This window comes from Eurypyga helias, unplaced genomic scaffold, assembly GCF_000690775.1.
Source record: "Eurypyga helias isolate BGI_N326 unplaced genomic scaffold, ASM69077v1 scaffold45431, whole genome shotgun sequence".
Lineage (NCBI taxonomy): Eukaryota > Metazoa > Chordata > Aves > Eurypygiformes > Eurypygidae > Eurypyga > Eurypyga helias.
The window spans coordinates 5,557-26,400 of NW_010231030.1; the positions used below are offsets into that span (position 1 = coordinate 5,557).

The window sequence follows — 20,844 nt, forward strand, 5'->3', positions numbered from 1 at the left end:
GGCGAGACCTGCGCAAGCCAAACCAACAAACGCCACGCCTTTACTACAAAGCGGCCGTATTGCGCCGGAGAGGCTGGCTTCCACGCGTGCCGTCCCTCACATCCCCCCGCCGAGCGCGGAGCAGTGCTGCTGCGAGGTTCGCTACTCCCCCGGCACACCATCAGGCTTTGTTCTTGGCTACAGGTGCGTGGGCATTTTGGTTCAACTGAACTGCTCGCTAGAATTTTGGTGCCAGCACTGAACAGGCCAAATTAACGAACCTGCCTGTTGGCCAAGCCAAACACCGCAAGGCGAGGGGAAAAAGTTAAAATAAGACAAGGTGAAAAAAATCACACACTGGGCAGAGTTACCACTATGAGAAATCAAATGACTTGCTTGACATCCACACTGTAAATAATTTCGCAGGCAGGGAAATGAATATGCTTGAGTCTTATCTTCACTCGAGGAGCGTGAAGAACGTTTGCTGAATCCTTTTACTGGTACGTGCAAGCACACGGACACGAAGCCTGAAAGCCAGCAGAACTAGACTGACCTCATGTTATCTATTGTTGTTTGGATTTTGAACAAAATTGATGGAGTATGAACCAGTTGATGAATCCTGTTTGATCTGAAAATTTTCTGTTGACAGGCCAAAGGGGCGAAGAACCAAATTCCCCAGATCCTTCAGTTTGCCTACAGTGAAAAGGAGAGATCACACATTAAGTATTAAGCAGAAGGAAAACTCCCACTGAATTATGCCCAACCACACAGTCCAGCTCTACTAATTTATCTAATGATTTCAGGTGAATGCTGTGGACATCTCGGCAGTTTGTGGACATCTCGGCAGTTTGTGGACTATTTAGGCTATTACATAAATTAAAAATTTCCCAAGCGTGATGTAGTCACTGTCAGCTTTGGGTTCAAACACGGATCACCATGCTGGTTCAGAACCCCTTGTCAGGCAGCCCCAGCGAAGAGCCAGGGGCTGCAGAGTCACGGCTCCAGCTGTCCCAGAAGCACCCTGTTTCCTCAGTGACACGCTCCTGAAGCACGAGAGTTTAAGAGCTCACAACAAAGCACTGCTCTCCTCTACACTTAAGCTTGGATGTACCTGCTTGCTGCCAACGTGCCGTTTTCTAACACGCAGTTTTCAGTTTTGGCATTGCAGACATCACTGCAGCTCTGTAACCAATCAAGGATGTTATAACCGCCCAGCGTCCTGGGCTACCGAGAGACGCAATGAAACACAGCTCAAACTGCTCATTTGTAATTATTAAAAATGCCCTTTAAACCTGGATATAAAGAAAAATAAACCAAAATTCATCCTTGCAACTGTGTCTGCACCTGCAAACCAAGCAGCTCCAGCTGCAGCATACGGCTTCTCAGCCACCCCGGCTGCAGAAACACTCAGCGTGGTGTCATACAACGTGACATCATTGACTCACTTCAAAACTACAGTTCTCCAGGACGAACTCACGGCTGCCAAGAGCTCTAAGCAGCTGTTATTCAACAGGCGTTGTTACGTATACAGATGACATGGCAGTTAATAAAACCTAAAGGCTTCTATCAATCTGGATGTATCGTACATGCTTTCCGACTCTCGAAAATGAATCTTGCTACCACCTACAAAAGGAGAAGGGCAGCAGAGGACACCTGTTTAAAAAATCATTTCTATATAGAGATGGGAGGATAGAAAACATGCATAAAATTAAACAAGTAGCCAAGGTAACAACTTCAGTGTTGGCTGAACACAAGCTGAGCCCTGGCATGACCAGAGGAGGAAGAGAGTCACTTTTCCAATAAAAGCATTATTTTCCTCCTGGCTTCAGTGCAGAATTGTGGACTGGTTTCCCAAAGAACACACAGGAGAAACTGTGACAAGCTGAAGCCTACCCTGGCTTGGCATCCACAGGCTCCACACCACCTTTCACACCGCCTTCCACCTTTACCAGACCTTGGAGGCAATGGATACTGCTTTGCTGGGAGTTCCGTGCGTGTCCCCAGCAGCAGCAGCTGGCACCCACGAAATCCAGCTGAGCGAGTGAAGTGCTCACAATCACCTAAGTAGTGCCACACCTATTCCCACGAGCGTGTGTGTGCCTTTCACAGGCATCCTGAGTCATGAGAAACATTTCTCTCATCTTGTCATCCTCACCTTTATTTCTAAGCTAACATACTAGAATCTAACTGCAGAGGCGTATGAACACTTACCATTTCATTTCTTTGCTTTTCCTAAGTGCTTTTCTTTGCCTGAAACCCTGTTCCTGCCCAGCAGTGCAAGCACCACGACCGCTGTCAGGTTTCCTCACTACAGTGCACCGGCCAGACGTCGGTTCAGGCGTTGCCGCTAAGCCCCGCCAAAGCCGTTACTTCAGGGCCGTGATAAAGGGATACAGAAACAAAGAAGCAAAGCTGTACACAGGTTCTTCACGGACAGAGAAGCAGTGTTTACGCTGCATAAATGGAGTACAGAGAGATCAAGAGATTTGCCTGGCATGACACTGCAGGCCTGCAACTGTGCTCAGACCAGAAATGGTACCCAGGCCTGACCTCAGCCTGCGGGAGCGTGTCCCTGTGGCAACGGTTCAAGCAGGTTAAACACCGTCACCATAAACCCCGATGCGCTGGCTTTTCAATCACAATTCCAAAGCTGAGCTGCGGGCAGGGGGAACTTCTTTGAACACATTCACAGAAAATACAAAAAGAAACAATAGATGGGGAAAAATGTAAACATTTTGATCTAAGGAACAACTCAGATCAGAAAATAAACTAATGGTTGGCATTACTATGGTACTCCTAAGTATGCCGAAGTAATTAAGGTCTTGTATCCAAGTGCTGTCTCACAGCTGGTTATCTTTCAGACTTCTGTGTCATTATTTTAAAGCAAATTGGTCTTTGAGAGTCAACACGGACATTCTGTGGCCTTACACAGGAAAAAGACAACCTTCGCCTACAAAAGCAGCTTGGCAAGACAGATTTTTTCAATTTGTTTGTTTTTTCTGCCTGGATTAACAGATGAGGTGGTTGGGTGAGCTGGCCAAAGTCATTCCAGGGAGTGGCTCAGCTAGGATTAGCTGCTTTATACTGATAGCGGGTCGGGGTTTTTTTAAGCTACAACCCATTTAAGCTAACTGTTGAGTTCATCATTTCATACCGCAACCTAAAAGCATGATGGTTATACAACTATAAAGTCGCTCACAGCATCTCCATGGCCGGGGTGAATCGTTGCTATTGTACTTCCAGACAAACATGCAGTCATCGCCGCAGGTCGGGGATGAGAGGTGCCTTTGTCTGCTGCTGGAAGAGCCCTGGCATCGTCTGCCACTGCCGGAGTCAGTTGTAAGCAGTTCCCAAAGTTGCGCGGGCTCTGCAGCTGGCTCAGGAGCAGGCAGACCAGTTCCCCTGTTTCAGGGAACCGTGAAAGGTCTTTTCTAATTGGAGCGAGCGCCATGGCTTTTTTCCGGTCAGATCAGAGCCAGCACACAACAACTGCCCTGGTATTCTCGCTGTAGCTGGGCCAGCTCTCCCGGAGAAGCTGAAGACCGTATGATCTATTTAATACTTTATTCTTCATCTCACTGTGGCTGAATAATTAAAACAACAGAGCCATCGGTCACTTCCCTGTTCTGTCACTACATCCACATACAGCAATGCCTTCTGGTGCAGCCACGTTTAATAAACTGTTAACGAAGCAGAAGCAAGCCTTGCCTTTTCCCAGAACTCAAGCCCAAAGCTCTGCTTCTGCTGTCTTGGTGCACATAAACCCATCATTGTAGGAAAGCTCTACTTCCTCCTCCCCCACTCTCCTTTCATCCCTAAATTAAGATCTGCAGTTAAGTCCAACCTCCTCCTCTCCCCAAAGAAATCTCTTAAAACACAGACTGTGCTTGAAGGAAGGAAGGAAAAAAGGCCTGAGGAGCTGTGACTCAGCTGCAGTCACTCACTTGTCTCCGAGCAGGGTCACATTCTCCTCTCTGAGACCCTATTTTCATAGATCTTGTCCTTCATATTTTAGAGCGCGTTTGTCTACTTTTCACCTGGAACTCCAGCATGTTGAGTTTCTTCAGCAAAGCAACATTCAGAGGTTAACAAGAAAACCAACGGGTAAAAATCAATGCAGGGCTCGGAAGTCTGGGATTCATTACTCACCTCAACTGCAATGTAACGACATCGTGTTGCAAGAGGCAGACGCACAGAAAGATTTCTCATGACTAAGATGGAACGGCCAAAATTAATTGCCATTCAGTCTTTCTGGCCATAATTCTAGTAGAGTTGCTAGTGTTAATGTGGTGTTTGGAAGCTGAAAAGCTAGATGTTGTTGGTGTTAAGAAGCTTTTTTGGATAAAAGATGAATTTCCTGATGAGGAAAGTTATAAATCTCTGTAAAACTTTCTGTATTACCAACAGCATTTCTTAAACAATTAAAAGAGTGAGGGCACATCCTTTTCCCTTCCCTAAATGGTGAGTGAGGACTGAAATAAAAGTATTATTTTTTATATTGAGGCTAATATAAAACTGTGTATTAGTTCTGATTCGAACTACTTAAAGTGATCTCCATATATGCTGTACTGGTGCTTAGCAGCTTAGCTGCAAACACAGCATACCCTGAAGTATCAAAACCCAAAACTAGTTCTTTAGGCACTAAGCCTAATAAATATAGTTGCTGATCTCAAGTAGCTGGAAAAATCTCTGACTGGCAGGAAGGCCCAGGTGATGGACTCTGATAGGCAGGTATCACACTGATAATCAAGTACATCTCACTGATTTCTGGAATGCACTCATTTATAACTTAAACTGAAAGTCCCAATAGTTTTAAATTAGATTTGATGAACTCTGTGTGTGTAAGACAGGTTACACAGACTGGCATATGTTCCATCCCATTTTTCTTACATCCAATATGCTTGGCATCCCTGTAGCCATGCAGAAAACAGCCCTCAAACAGCTAAACCTTGCTAAAACTATTCCAAACTTCCTCTCTTCTCGCACCCTCTTCCCAAAGGAGCTTGTGCTAGTTATTACAATCATCACAGCTTCTCTAAGCAAGACTAGCTTGTTGCACAATAGCTGGAAATTTTTGGCTTTCAAGTCAGAAGAGGAATAAAAAAGACCACAGAAAATGGTATGTTCACATCCCGAGCAATTACTAAGGCAGAGGACGCTCACGTTAGGAAAGCATAAAGGGACAGAGCCACGTGGATTTAAAAGCTACGTTCCAAGTGTGCTGTAGGTTAAGCTTTCGTTAACGTGGAACTCCAGGGTTAGCTCATGCTCAGCAAAATGCAGGGGCTAGTGGCAGCACTGACGTGAAAAAGCCGAGTGGAATGCAATTTAAATACAAACGTCAGCTTTGGAAATGATAGGCCCTTGCAGAGCACACAGCAGCGATGAACTTGGTTTGGCAACAAAACATGGTTTTTCTAGTGACATCAACTTCACCAATCACATGCGCCACCACCTGCGCGGAAGAATTCGCAGCGAGGTGGTCTAGAAAGAAAATCCAGCCAAGAATGTGTACTCTGACTTATTTACAGAAAATCACTTAAGAAGCGGTTTCAGCTTCTGACAAACCACGTGGTAAGGAGCTGTAGCGCTGGAAAACAGGAAACGCAGCGGGGAAGGCGGCAGATGCGCTCCATGTATTCTGGTTTGCACCCAGCTCCAGGTCTCACGGCAGCGTTCGGTAGCTGGGTATACCCAGACTTTGTTTTACTTGAAAGAATGAAAGCCCGGAAAAACAACGTTACTGGCCGATTCACTGACTACAGCAAGAATTCAATTCAGGATCCAAACTTGAGAGGAGGCAAAGCACGAAGTGTGACGTTCTCTCTAAAGGTCTGCGACTTAGGAAGGTCAGTGTCAGTGTGGCTGGAGCAGGCCTAGCATGGAACTATTGGGATGCATCTGACTTCTCTCCTGGAACCCAAAAATGTGGGGTACAGCTAAGACACTTGAGCTGACTCCCCTGTGAGCAGGTGAGGGAATGAAGCCTTGCTCACCTGGCACTGTCTAACCAGCAGCCAGATAATCTCCTACCAGACTGCCACAAGCAGTCGTCTATTCTGACACAGTAAATAGCATTGAAAAAACAAAAGTTGAAAGAGCTCCATACAAACATGTTGTACAACAAAAACATCCAAAAGAAATCTCTTAACCACCACACTACATCAAGATTGTCTTTCACTCCTTCCAGATCTCCCATCTAATCCCCTTCCTCAACTGTAAGAGTTTTTCCTTGACCTCAGACAGAACAGCAGCATTTTATAAACCTTGGGAAGTACTTCCTTCCCAGGCCTTGACCGTTACATCCATGACATCACTGCGCTCTCTCTTACCAAGAGGATACAGGGAGATTAGCCTGGTTAATAATGCATAGCCCATATACCTAACTTAATTTCAAATGTTCTATTAAGAGCATGTGTTATAGATAAAATCCTCCATTTGTGTTACACCAGTGATCGCAAGCTGTGCTAAGAATAAAATAAAACCCTGCCAAGTTGACACCGTATCATTTTAACAATACAGGTGACAATCTCTATGAATCCTGTCACATGCAAAGGCCGTGGATGAACACAGGGTTGTACAGTGCACTACCCCACTCAGTCTGGTTTTCCTGACTGTTGACAGCAGGAAACATCAGTATCTCCTTGCATGTAACATCACTCGTGAGGGATTCCTTTCTCGAGAATCCCAGTATAAACAGCCTGAACTGGTTCCCAAGTTCAGTTCTGAAATCCTACCTGCCACTGGATTAATGCTTTTTTAAAAAAGATCACATCTAGTCTTGAAATCTAGGCAAAAATTAGCAGGATCAAATGCGGTTTGTAATGTCAGTTCATAAAGCTGCGTTTGTTGTTTCAGCATAGTGCCCTGTGGTGAGCGAGGCCCCCTCGGCACTGCTAACAATGGTACAAAGGGAGAGGTCAAAAAAGATCAGGAATTGTCTTCCTATTACTTTGTGTTGAAACCCATCCCACGTCCTACGAATGGGCATGATCCTTCTGGAGACTTTCTGCATCTGTCATTTACTTAAAGCACTATCACACTTAACCCTCTTTATTTATGGCTTGTTCTAAGTACCAGGGTGAAAACAGAATCCGATGACAAAGCTCTGAACGCCTCACTGCACCTTTCCTAGGTGAAAACTGGTACAAAGCAAGAGCAAATCAGAGTCCCTGCACAGCAAGGAAAAAAAAAATTAAGGAAAAATATCAGCTTCAGCATAAGCCCTTGAAACAGTGTCATCTTACCCCAGATTTTAAGAATTAGCATTACAGTATGCAAGACAGACTGAGTCTATTTAATGTGATTCTCTGCAGAATAGCAAAACACCATCTTTCCCTTTCCCATCCCAAACCCTCAAAGCCGCCTCATCCTCAACCGGCGTTTCACCTGCTACTTGTCACACCTAGAACGAGTGCACAGCTAACTACTGAAAGCTCTTTCTAAAACTGGTCAGGTACTGTTAGTTCCTCTTGCCTTACCCCATCACTTGTCCTTGCTCTTTTGTGTGGATTTTCTGAACAGCACAAACAGAGAGATTATACAAAACCTCATTTTAAAAAGCACCAGAAGGTCAGATTGGTTGGGTAGTGACTGCACCTGTAAGAATTACCAAACCCCATTAACTGGGAGACAGCAGACAAGGTTGACAGCAGTCGTCTCTTTGGCAGGAGGTTCCGCCAAAACCGTTAGTTTAACCTGAAGTTTTAAGTGCTTTATAAAGCACTGTGAGTGCTTTGTACTTCACAGGGAACAGAAAACCAAGTAAGGTTGCCCACACAGGATTAAATAATTGTGCTTTTGAAATACATCAGTCCAGTTATTACCCAAGCAACGCCATACAACACGAGGACGGGGGCACACACATTGGAATGAGATGACTTATATTATAATCCTAATAATGACTTATATCCTAATATTAATTAAATCCTCTTTTCTACAAAGAAGTAGCCTCAATAGTATCCTTTGGTACAGAACTGTAAAAGGTCAAGTGGCAATGATCTACGCAGTCAGGAAATCTAACTGCACGCCTAGCACAGCCAGATGCCCGTTTTAAACACCTGGTAGGTTTAATTCAGACTCCACACAAACAGAACTGAAATGCTATATAAATCAAGGTAAACATGACGACATGGAGGTCTGGAGGTTGGATGTGCTACAAAAAGAACCAAATGTATTTCTTCAGACACAAGATCAAACACGCTCAGTTGTTACAGCTGGTCGGTATCTTTCACGGAAAGGTTTGGTGAAACCCCTGCTTTATCCCTTTCATGGGAATGTTTCCTTTGAATGTTGACTTGCAGAGAGAAAGGGCATAGCAGTTGGTCTGTTTCAAAACATTTTCCCCTGCTTTTACATGCATCAATATTAAATTGTTTTAGAAGGTCATGAGTATTCCTTTCTGTAAATCTAACTAACAGGCTTTTCTGTATGGAAGAACTATTGGCTGGAACTTACTGTAGGTGAAACGAGGCAGGAGAGTACTGCGAAAAAATCAGGAGTTTAGTTTAACACAGATCTAGTATTTCCTTTATAACTCACCTTTAAAATTTACACAAGAGATTCTAGTCATGCATTCTTATTTTTCTAGTAGACTATAAAGGTTATTATGCACGTTACATGTACCCACTACTTACCTAACATTTCTTTCTTTAATTTTTCATTCCGCTCTTCAATTTGTCCAGGTAATCGCTGTGGAGAGAGAGAGAAAAATTGGAATCAGACCCAGGCTGTCAGTAATACTGTACGTTAAGCTTATGGGATTTTCATACACATACCCAGGATATACTGTTTATGGTTTAAAAGGGATCCTCATGTCAAACCACACTTTCATCTTATTTTGGAAACCTGTAATTCATCCCCTAACATCAGTTCACATAAACAGGGAGTCCTAACTTGTAAGTGCAAGTTTCATACATTCTAACTGCAGAAAACCAGAACTGATCTGTTTGCTTGGAATTTTAACTGGCAAGCTTATGGAACAAACTTGTAATTAACGTACATTTTAGCCCTATTTCCTCTGCTGCATGCATTATATTTGGTAAAGGGAGGCTAGAGGAAGCAAGTACAGCGTTTGACTTCTGAACATAAACACAGGGGTAAGGAAAGAAACATCTATGAAGTCATTTCTCAGTGACATCACACTTGAGGGAAATCCATGCTCTTAAAATATGATCTTCTAAATACAAGCATTTGATCAGCAGATCACTGAATTAACTGTCTGTGAACTTGGGGACATAGTAAGAGGCTGCTCACTAAACTACGCAATACATGGCATAGTTCTAAGGAGGACAGGGTGTTACTAATGAGGGCCTGGATTTGGCAGGTCATCGTGGGGAGGGAACTCCAAGAGTTCACCCTGACTAAGGTACTAGTCCGAGTAACAGTTCATTAGCATGTGTTTTTCCTGCTCAGAACTGGCATCAGAGTTAAAATCGGTTGCACCATCACAAACAAACTTATGAGATGTTTCTAATGAGCCTTACGTAACTGCACGGGCTATGTGTTCCTAATGATGTGAGGTTCCCATTTAGGGCTACAACAGCTGCAGCTCGTCCTCCATCTGCGCACAGAACTGGTGCTTTGCTATATGATCGCAAGGATCATTTGGAATTAGAACTTTATATTCACTACATTTACCACTGTATCACTTAAATTTTGCATTTTCTATATACCAGTTAAATACAATATTAAAACAAAATATATTACAAGTGACAGCCACTTTTTATATGACTTTTTCATATTTTTCAGAAGTACTAGTTCAAGCTGTTATACTACGCTTATTACTGTGCAATTCTGGCAGTTCAGCATGCGATTATATGCACAACTATGCTGTCTCTTTGCAGAGGTCACAGCAAGTAAGACAGATCTGCTGTAATGGTGCCATCAGTAAATTAATTCCAGTTGCAAACTATGGTAACAGGTGTGGAATTCACTCCTCATACACTTCCCTTGTGATAATTGGCTTCTCAACACACTTAAAGAATTCATTTCCTAATCTTGTTCCTTCCTGTCACTTACAGCTCCAGTCATCATGGATAGGTTTGTCATCCTGGTATCGCTGCCACAGTGAAGTAAGGCGTTCTCCTCCAGAAAAAGCCTGTTGATAAGGCTGCCTGGCTATTCCTCTCCTCTTCAGTGCAGGACACACTGGCGAACACAGGCAAATACAGCTCATGTTCTATAGTGATGGGGAGGGGAGGTGGTATACTTCTGACAGAAGAGTCCTAAGGACCAGAATGCAGATACACCTACATGGCTGAGCTTGAAAGCAGCCCAGGCCCGGCATCACCACCGCTGGGCCAGATCTAATTAGCCCACTCAGACCTCATCTGACTCCTGCTGACCCAGAGGGGCTTATTAGGTTGGGTGCGGAGCTGGACCTAAGCTGCCTGCATGAAAACATGTGGATATCCCCAGGCTCCAAATTCAATTTGCATTGCGGCTGTGAGATTGGCTGGATCTTGGACAGATTTGGCATATATAGTGCCTCTCACATTTGGACATTAGGCTTTAGCAGGAAACAAAGGCACACACCCTTGGTCTGAAATCCATACTCCATGTTTTGTCTGCCTGAATACTACTATTCCAAAGACTCAGCATTTCTCACTCCAGTTATCTACAGCGAGGTGTCCGTAAGGACAGCTGTTTAGCTGGTGTCCATAGCACTATTCTCAAAATACAGCTTCTTTAAGTAAATGGGTTTATCTGGCCTGCCAATCCCTCAAAAACGGCATTGAAGCTAAAATTCACACAACACACACATACTAAAACCAAAACCTAAAGATTGATGCCATATAATCAAACACTTTCTGGGAAAGCATCAATAGGGATTGTTTGACCACAAAACATTATCATTTCAAGGTGTTTCATTTGGCAGGGAGGACGTCACAAGTAACTAAAGTGTGGGACACCAGGGTTTAAATCAAAACACTAGCACTGTGTTCCTGAAATATAGACAGTACTGAAATTCTAGAGCAGCTCCCAAATCAGGAATCAAAGTGAAACAATTAAAGTATTTAATATTTTTAATTTAAACTTCTTTTTAAAAACTGTCATTTACAAGATCGCGACATTGCCAAAACAGTATGGGAAGAAGTATTTTCTATGTACATGAAGGAGAAATATTTGCTCTAGCAGTGAATGAAGCTAATTTGCAGATTCCCTGGATGCATCATTTTCATTACCAGTGAGAGGGAAAAAAACCCTGCTATATTTCTGCAAAGAGCCATGTGCTTTACCTCACAATAAAGCAAAGCTTCTTAAGCCTCCTACATATTAGATATGTTAAGCACATATGTGGAGTCAACATTATAGCTGAATTTTTTTTGCAATATGAAATTTAGAGATTTATTATGAATAAGTATAAAACTAGCTGTCGGGATTTCCTTAACAATTTTTCAAGAGGTGAGTTTTAAACTTCAGTCTCACAGGATTGCTTCTACCCTGAATCTTGCCAAAGAACAGGTCCAACTTGGGGCAAAATGTCTTAAATCCCACTGCAGCGTAAATTGAGGGCATTTAGTACAAAGTGTCCTGCACCACACGTGAGCCTAAAGCCTCTGCCTCATCAAATGAGGTCAAGGAGCAGAAGGTACATGTAACAGTCAACCTCTGTGCTTCCCAGCTACAAAAATTAAGAATAAATTACTGATCATTCTAAAACATTCCTGAAAGATGGCCAGGAAGAACAGCAGCACTGTTTATGATTCCCCTCTAGCCCAGTCTCCACTGGTTACTGAGCAAGGGTTCTACTGTGAGATCATCAGAGGCGTACTCACTGAAAGAAAACCGTGGTTTTGCAAGAGGTATAAAGGACAGCATGTAAACTTTCAGGGTGTTCCAATGAGCCAAAATATATGCTTTTTAAACTCCTTACATTTTGTCCCGACTACTGACGGTATTCCCAAGTCTGAATCTGTGGAGTCTTGGCTGGTGCTTCGTAACAATCTGATCCTCCTGGTTGTTCTGTGAAGGATGAGCTGCTAAGATGCACCCGTACACACCAGTGGGGTTTTACCAAGGAGCTGGTCAGATCGCACAGGCCTCATGCTGGAGCTGGTCTAATGCTAGGAGACTGCAAGCTGCTGAAACTAAACCCCATCGTTTCCTTTAGAAATGTCAGCAGACTCCTTGGCTGAGTTCCTGGATCAGGTAAGCCACAGTCTCAGCTAGCAGACTGTGAACAAGGCCACCACAAAGACTCTGTTCTAGGCGGCGATGGACCCATCACATTCACTACCCATGCAGTAATGCTGGTTGACAAGCCTGTCACTCATTAAGCCATCGCCAAGAGCTAGGTGATAGCATTCTGCTCTCACCAGCTGCATGCAACAAGCATCAGGGGGTTGTTTCACAGTACAGTAAACTGACCTTGGCAGTGGCTGCCAAAAGGGATGGCCCCAATTCCTGCACTGCCTTGACCATGCCTTCTTTCCTTCTCACTATGATTTGCAGCAGGACTTGTCTGACTGCAAAAAGCCAAGGCAATATTCACTTCGTATTTACTCTGGGGCTTTTTGGTGGCTGGTGTTTTTTGCTCGCTTGCTGTGGTTCCCCTTAGTGGAGTTTGTTTTCTGCCAGACCGCTATACAGCACCAGCCCTCCCCGGGGCCAGAGAGGAGCTAGTACCAGCGCTGGCACAGGGAACGCAGCTGGACAGCTTTGTAAGCAGCAGGCAGTGAGGAGACCAGTTCAGCTGTTTTGTGAAACCCTTACCACTAACAGGAATTCCACAGTTAAGCAGGATATTTTTCTGCCTTCAGCGCAACCAATCCAGTCCCAAAGGAAGCATTTCCACGCCAGGCTTCTTGTCTAATATGCTATAAAAGCAGTTTCTAATCTGTCACTTAAACCACCACAGTATTGGGAAATCACTACTAATGATTTATTTTCCCAAATGGAGAGTTTAAACAATTAAAGCGAAGCCTTTCAAAAATATTTCTGCATTGACATATTCAAAGTGGCTTTAGAGACAATTTTGCAGGTGAAGCAATTTTTTTCCCCTTTATGGGGCAGAATACATAGCAGGTTCACTGACGTGAAGCTGAACTCAAGTAACGATGCCCTTTGAACACTCAACCAGATATAAATAAAGTATTAGCATATGGATTTGGGTGCCCAACTAAGAATGATGTTTTAAAACTGCACCCATTCACCTCAAAATGGAAATAAAGAACAGTTTGGCTGTCTTCCCTGCAGAAGATGGTCAGCTCTTTCCAGGCTCTCTGGTGCTTGCAAACCAGTCACCTACCATGACCTGAAGGTCCCACTTCGATAAAAAGTGACCACCACTGTATTTTTTGTAGCAGCTACCTTTCATTACCACATGTTCTTTCAAAATCACAGGCTGTCTGGCCACATCTCTACCACATCTGTCCTTTCAAGACAGCCTTCGTAACCTCTTTTCAAAAATAAGAACAGCAAGCAGCCTGTTAGAGGAGCTTTCTGCAGAAAATAAACTTCCCTTCTTGCTACCCTTGCGAAAAGACCCTCTGAACTTGTCAAATCCACAGCCATTTTCCACACTAAGCTTTAACATAGTAAGTATCACTAGAAAAATCACTTCCTGCTGGTATTTTACACAAAGAGTTACTTAAAACCTCAAATCAGCAGGCTGTGGCAGTGACTTTAAATCCCCCGTGAGTAGGATTTATATGTTAGACTGGGGTTTCAGGAAGTGCTAGGGGTTTACTTTTTTCATCCAAGCTGACACATCTTAAAGGCCAAGGAAACTTTTAAAGCATTTCCTTACTTACAGAGATATGGCAAGGATTCTGCAAGAAACATTTCATCCTGAAGCATTTCTCATTTGATTGAAAGTGGGCAGTACTAAACTGCAGAATTTGTTGGGTTTATTTTAGAATGAAAAAGTAACTGAATCGGGAGAGAGTGCTGTTTGCAACCACAAGGTGACTTTTTCTTCTTTTTCTTCAAGTGAAAGGCTAAGTTTCTGAGGATCAATAGCAGACTTCAGTCACTACCAGCAGAATGACTCAGAGGAGTCAATACACACATAAGGCATAGCAAGGAACAAGAACAGAAGACAGCTGAATCAAGAAACAAAAATAATCAACATTTTGAAGTACCGACAAACAGATACAGACTGATAGAATCCTGTCTCTCTGACACTCTCAAATTTATATAATCAAGTAATAAAAAAAAGGAATTATTTTATAATTATGCCATCATGGCATTTGACTGCAAATTTAACAATTGGAAAAATAACTCTACTGAAAGAAAACCAGACTCTCAGTAATCAAACAGCTAGCAAGACCTGTACTATAGGGTGCTTGCATGCTGATCCCCAAACTGCAGATCCTTACTGAGAAGGTGGCTACTAAAATACAGCAGTGGTTCAGCCAACCTTTTCTAGCATACACATAAACACAATTAACAGCCTCAATCAGAAAACTAGAACGAAGTTCGTGTGTGTGAGCATGCTATTCACAGCTGAACATGTAACTACATGCTTAGAGCCCAGAACACACGTTTACTTTCACTCATTTTACAACAGTAAAAAGAGGAGTATGCTTTATGGACCTGAGACCTTGGTGGCAGTTCATGAGATCATCCTTACGTAAATCCAGATGAGAAAGCCACTACTCTTTCAGACTCACAAAAAAGAAGTTATCCCCACTGCATATGAAACTGCTTGCATAAATAGCATTGGATATTCAGAACAGAAAAGAAAAGACCTTGGTTTAAAGTTAGGCCAAAATATACTAAAAACGCTTACCATACAAGCTTCTCTGGCTTGATGAACTGATGGGTCTTTTTCTAGGACTGCCTTATAATCTTCCAGAGCTTCATCTAGTTTTTCTGTTTTTTCATACAGTTCTGCTCTCCTCAGCAGAGCTCTGATATAGTTAGGATCTAATTCCACCGCTAGAAAACAAAACCAAAGCACACTATTTTATTTGAAACATTTCTACACCCCTCAAAAGGGTATGTAGCTTAACGTAGCTTATAATCAAGCAGAGCCACAGTTTAAAAGCTGTTGTAATTCAGAAAGGCATACATCACAAGCCTGTGAAACGTGGTTATTTGCATTAGACTTTCATTTGGTATCTACAGACTATCACAGACAGAAGTGATTTATAATGCACAAACACTTAAATTTTCAATACTAAATATGCAGAGATGCTAAGTGACACTTCAGAAATTTTAAGGACCTGTAAGGTATTTTTCAGCTTTTGCATATTTAATAAGTGTGTATTATTAGATTGCAACTAAAGTTAAATATACCTAAAGATATGGATAGCAGGGAAAATAAGGGTTTCCATTCTTATCCTAGTTCAAGTTGAGACAAACTACAGGAGAACTACTGGGGTTCTTCTGAATTTACTCCAATATCAAACAGTCAAAATTGGGTTGGGAATCCACAAATGGTTATATTACATGGTTATATTAGCTCTACAGGTTAGCAGAGGGGCTTCCTGACTGAATTTTAAGATTTTCCTTTCTGTATTCCCTTGGCAGCCATGTCCATTTTTACAGATGCAGTTAAGACTGAATGCTAAACTTAGCAGTACCCCACAAATGGTAATTTCTCAATAATTTTCTTAATCCATTTTTCATCACAGGAAGGAGGAGTATGAAAGACTGCCCATTTTATAATTACTAACCCATTAAAATGGTTCTAGGGACAATTAAATCTAGGATTATCTAGCTAAATGTTCTCTCTTATTTCTCCTGGAAGGACAAAGACAATGCTACAGTCAGCAAGTTGCAGGTTAGTGTGAATTGCTCTGCTGTGCTCCAAGTGTTGCATTGCAGTTTGTAAGCCAGTGCCCTGGGGACTGTCGAGTGACGGTCGGTTTAAGTCTCACTGCTGCAAAGCAGACTGATTCCCTTTCAGCCACGACAAAACTAGCAGAGATGTTTTTCAAAATGCACCACCACCAAAACAAGGCAGACCTCCAAAGTCACAGAGGCCAGCTAGAATTCGTTACCTCCAAGAATGCCTTCAGCATGTACAAACTCATATTTACTGTACACGCAGTACTGGCATGCAGCCATTGGACTAGTTTTCTGATTGGTAATTTGGACTTTTTTCCCCAGCTGTCATGGGGAATTTAACAAATATTCCAGCCTGGGTGAGTGGGTGGAAGCACTAAAGCAACACACAGCTGAAATGCTTTCACCAGAAGCTGCAGAGAGAAAACTGCAGGATAAGAACGGGAGAGCAAAAGCCCTTGTGACAAAGCAAAAGCCTTGCATAAAAGGGACTTGATAATGCTTTTAATTCTACAAGGCCTCACGGTTCTTTGGAATCTGGGATTAAACCAAGATTTGGGGGGAGAATGGCAGGTGGAAGACGGTTTAAAATAGTAGGTGTAAGGAAACAGTTTCCACAATAAAAAGACTTCCCTATAAAAAATGAAGTACAAACAGCAGCCTTATTGGCACAAGAGAATAGAAAGTAAATTACTACAGAAAGGAAAAGTTTGATAGACATTTTAAGAAATAAATAATAAAAATAATCTAGATTCAGGTGTCTTCTACCACAGCTTTTCTATAAATTCTTTAGAGACCCTTGTGCCCGGAATTACAGCTCTGCAGTAAGGCACTAACTGCCATAATTTATACATGAAAGATCTGGCAGAAGAGCAGCAGACAGAAAAAAAAGTCATACCTTTGCTGCAGTCACTCAGGGCAGCGTCTGTCTTGTCCTAGAACACAAAACAGTTTTGTTATACTTAAGTCGTATTTCTTGAGAAACAGATTATTTACAATTGCAAGCAAAAAGGTTTGTCTGGCATTCCAAGGAACGGGGATGTTCATGTAATCAAGGCTTTTCATACCGTTGCTTCTGATGCAAAGCTCTTTACCAGTGATTAGCTTCCTCTCTGTGAAGGCTGCCAGTGTTCACACGGCAGGGCTGCCCCAGTCACCGGTCTGCGCTGAGCAGCCGGCAGCAAGCGACAGTCAACAGGCTGAGTCACACCTGCAGGCCTTGGCTTCACCCCGCTACAGCCTCTCCACCTCTGTCAGCTAATTAAGGGGTTGGAACAGACGGTTCCCAAGACTCCCAGATCAATTCTTGTCTTCGCTCATACAGACATTTGGAAAGCAGAGGATACCTTTAACACTAACACAGCTTTCTCTACGAGGGACAATGCATGGGACTTGCTCAAGTGGCAGGGACAAGATTTTAGTGCACCCAGATAAACCACAGTTAGAAGATGAGAGCCAGGCAATCTGCTTATAATGAAACAAGAAAGAACAAACCCAAAAGAGCCGAGACAGAGATCCTATTTTCATTCAAATCAAAAGGGCTTTAAAAAAAATCCCAGAACCACCAAAAAACACCAAACCAACACACCACAAACCAGGCTGTTCCATGCTTGTATTGTTGATACAAGCAGTTGTCATCTTTCTACACCAAAGGAACTACTTTCTCCTCCACAAATTCTTGCCTCATAAGCTTCTACTGTAGTGCAAAGCAAATGGGTGCAGCAGGTACAGAAGAACAAACTTAATGGGGAAGTTACTAACAATATGAATCTATTTGCAGAGCAATGTACTGGTCTGCCAGGTTCCAACCTACACTGCTGAGATACACTAGTTTGCATCACAAACACACAGCACTTGTACACACAGTTCTGTTATCCTCTTGGGCTCCTCTGTGGACTATTGGATTAGTTTCCTGGTCATATGACTAGTTAACACCTGGATTATGAGGAGGTTTTTCGGTTTACAGCTTTCATATTTGAAAGGTTCCAGCATTTGTTATTACAGATCTGATCCCTTTTTTAACTTGTCTGCTCAAACAATTCAGTACCCCAACAGCAAGTCTGATAATTCCAGCTGAACAAGAATACCCTATGCTGAGTAAGAATTTATTTATTTATGCCTAAATTTGGCTGCAAGGTACATTTCTAAAGAGAGCTGCATCTGTCTCAATACTGGAGGAAAACTTCAAGAAAGTTCCCTTTCCAGGAGGGTAAAGTGAGGGTAGGAGTTACTGTGGTACTTTTCTGTAATAATTTAATCTTAAAAACAAAGGCAAAAGTTAGGAAGTAGATTCTCCTGAATTCTTAGTAACCCCTCTTTCTAAAGAAGTGAAAGTTTCTCTTTGGACAGATCATGCTCTACACCTTCCATGCCACCTAAGTGTATTGCTGATTTTGGTAACATCTGGGCACGTGTCTGGTCAAGGAACAAGTAACGTAAGAAAGCTGCAGCCATTCTACCCAGACCGTGCCCTACTGTATAGGTCTGTCCTACAACATAACAGTGGGAAGGAAACAGACTACCTAAATTAATAAAGCCATAGTCAGGACATCCTGCTTATGCCTCAAAACATCTGAGCCAATTAAATGAAGACAAGTATATGACAATCCAGGCTTTTACAAAAAACCACTAACCAGCTACAATTCTAAACAGTCCAAAACATGGTCTTCATAAACTAAACATGCTCAAAGGCATCTGTTCCACATGAACTTTGAATTTCCTTGAAATAGAGAGAATGAAAGAAAAATCAGTGTTTTAAACACAGTGCAGCAGAGCAACTTTAAAGAGCTGTACCGGCTGCCACTTTCAGGAGTTTATGCATCCTCAGTAGAACCAAGAATACCCACATCGCTTCTGAGAGCATGAGACCCAGCAAGCAGCAAAACCTGCAAACAGCTCATTCCTTTGCTCTCCTTTATGTACCCCTAATGACTTAATTATTGCATTTGTCACAGAATCAAGACACGCTGTTTCATACAATAAAAAGAATATTCACCTGTTTCATTTTTGCAGCAGCTCTGTTTGAAAACAAAACAGCCCTATCTTTTTGAAAGCAGGCTGGGCAAATCTGCAGAGCCTTCGTGTAAGAGTCTTCTGCCTCTCCATAGTCTGCAGATGCAATAGGAAAAAAAAAAACAACACAGACCATTTATTTTGAATGCCAGTACAGCCAGTGAACCACATGGATTTCTTTGGAAACATTTCTCAATATATGATGCAGTATTATTCCGGAAACAGTAGCTGCTCTCAGACAAAATGCATTACTAAGTAGCACACAGATCAGTGACAATTAATTATTTTTCAACACCCTTGTAAAAGCAGAAATACAGTCCCAACCTTAATGTAACAAGTGCAGCATGATGCGTACGTAATTCTCATCCTGAAATTGTTTCATTCTATTTGAGTACGAGCCTTAGAAGCAGAGTCTCTTTACATGAAGAGTAATCTTGATCTGAAAGGAAGCATGTGCTGAAACATGTCACTGTGCTGATACCTGTTCAAAGCAGCTATGAAGATATTTTATTTGCCACATCACCCGAAGGTCATCTGTCATCAAATCTGGTCTAAAGCAAGGACCTTTGGTAAACCACGTGGGATTACCAAGTTATTTATCTTCTAATAAAGGCAGAGTCAAGAGTGAAAAGATGCTATACTGACTCTGAACAATGCCCTGCCAGCTGACAAGTGCATTGTCCTCAAAACAGAGCAGTTCTTTCTGTGCAAATTAGCTGGTGACCGTCCAGGTGCTTAAGTATTCTGATTAGTAAGCACTTCCACAGGCACATTGAAAAGGTCTGCCAAAGAATTTGTCAGGAAGAGGCTATGGATGAGACTACACAAGATGATTCAGCCAATGTTATAGGCTTGCTGCTTTTGCGGTCCGAGCAGTTCCCTTCTGCCTGCTCTGATGTTTGCCTGAATTGGTAAATCATTTCCCAGGAATCTTGCTCCCTTAGCACACAGTAAGAGACCCCCAGCAGGAAGGCCACTGTCTGGTTATCAGGGTATGCTTCTGGGGAGGGGAACTTAATTGCTTATGTCCCTGCTGACTGAGGAAAGCATGAACCTGCATTTCCTGGTTTCTTCGTGAATCCTCTAGCCACCAAAACATTAAATGACAGACAGGTGTCAAAATCACTTCCCCCTTTAAGTTTTTTAATTAAAAGCCTGGATACAGTTATTTATGATTGACCTCGACCCTGTTATGCATTACGTTCAGAACATGCCCAGTTCTGGCATAAGCTAGAAATTTATATACCTCTAGTGTTTTTCTTGTACATCTCTATATGTGCACACATACACTCGTGTGCATTTCTATATACACACACACGTGTGTATCTACATGTATGCCTATATGTATACAGATGTACGTATGTGTATACGCATATACAGATGTTCGCGTACATATGTGCACACACATATGACCTATCTCAGACAGAGTCAGTGGATAAAAAGAAACAGAGGTATGAGAGAGACACTGAGCCACTGAGTCCTCCTTCACTTCCACGCACATGCATTAGCAGAACTCGGAGCCTGGCTGGAAGCCTTCTTTGATTAGTAAAAGAAATGATGGCACTTGGCAGTCAATTCTGTATCATGTTCTTGGATTTAAACACTTCGCTTTCATGAGAAACTTGCTTTAGTAATCCAAGTCTTTGTGATTTAAACTTAACCCTTAAGGAGGTCTGCTACCCGTTCTGTTCTCTAGGGCTGGATGAAAAACTATATAGATGATATATTTGAACAATGATAGGTGTGAGCTCTCCCTATGGGTTTTCTGCAACATCACCATGATGGCTAAGTATTAATTTAAGATTCTCTAACATCCATATGGTGTTAAAAGGTTACTAACCCACCTCCTTTCTTGAACTGCTCATTTCCTTTCTCCTTCAGCATTGTGCTCTCCTTTCTTCTTTTCTACAAAAGAAAAGACAATGTCTCAAAGTATTTAATTGAAATGAACAACTAGGTCAGCTTCAGTTCCGAAGAAAGTATGAATAGAAATCAGAATAACATATAACCTGAAGAATTTTAACTAGTACCAAGATAGTGTGCTTGTAGTCATTGTGACAAGATACACTTTGTGTATCCATGAAACACTGGAGTATGCCAACAAAGCAGCTAAAA

The 20,844-nt window shown here is 42.4% G+C and overlaps 1 protein-coding gene across 1 annotated transcript in view; it reads right to left on the reverse strand.

Annotated features, from left to right (window-relative positions):
• Nucleotides 1-319: 319 nt before the first annotated feature.
• Nucleotides 320-20,844, reverse strand: part of LOC104504101 (tetratricopeptide repeat protein 1-like) — a 30,944-nt gene continuing 10,419 nt past the window's right edge. The window contains 6 exon segments of the mRNA XM_010160922.1: nt 320-672; nt 8,616-8,670; nt 14,717-14,865; nt 16,616-16,652; nt 18,713-18,825; nt 20,574-20,634. Coding sequence (XP_010159224.1) covers nt 539-672; nt 8,616-8,670; nt 14,717-14,865; nt 16,616-16,652; nt 18,713-18,825; nt 20,574-20,634 — 549 coding nt within the window. The 3' untranslated portion in view covers nt 320-538.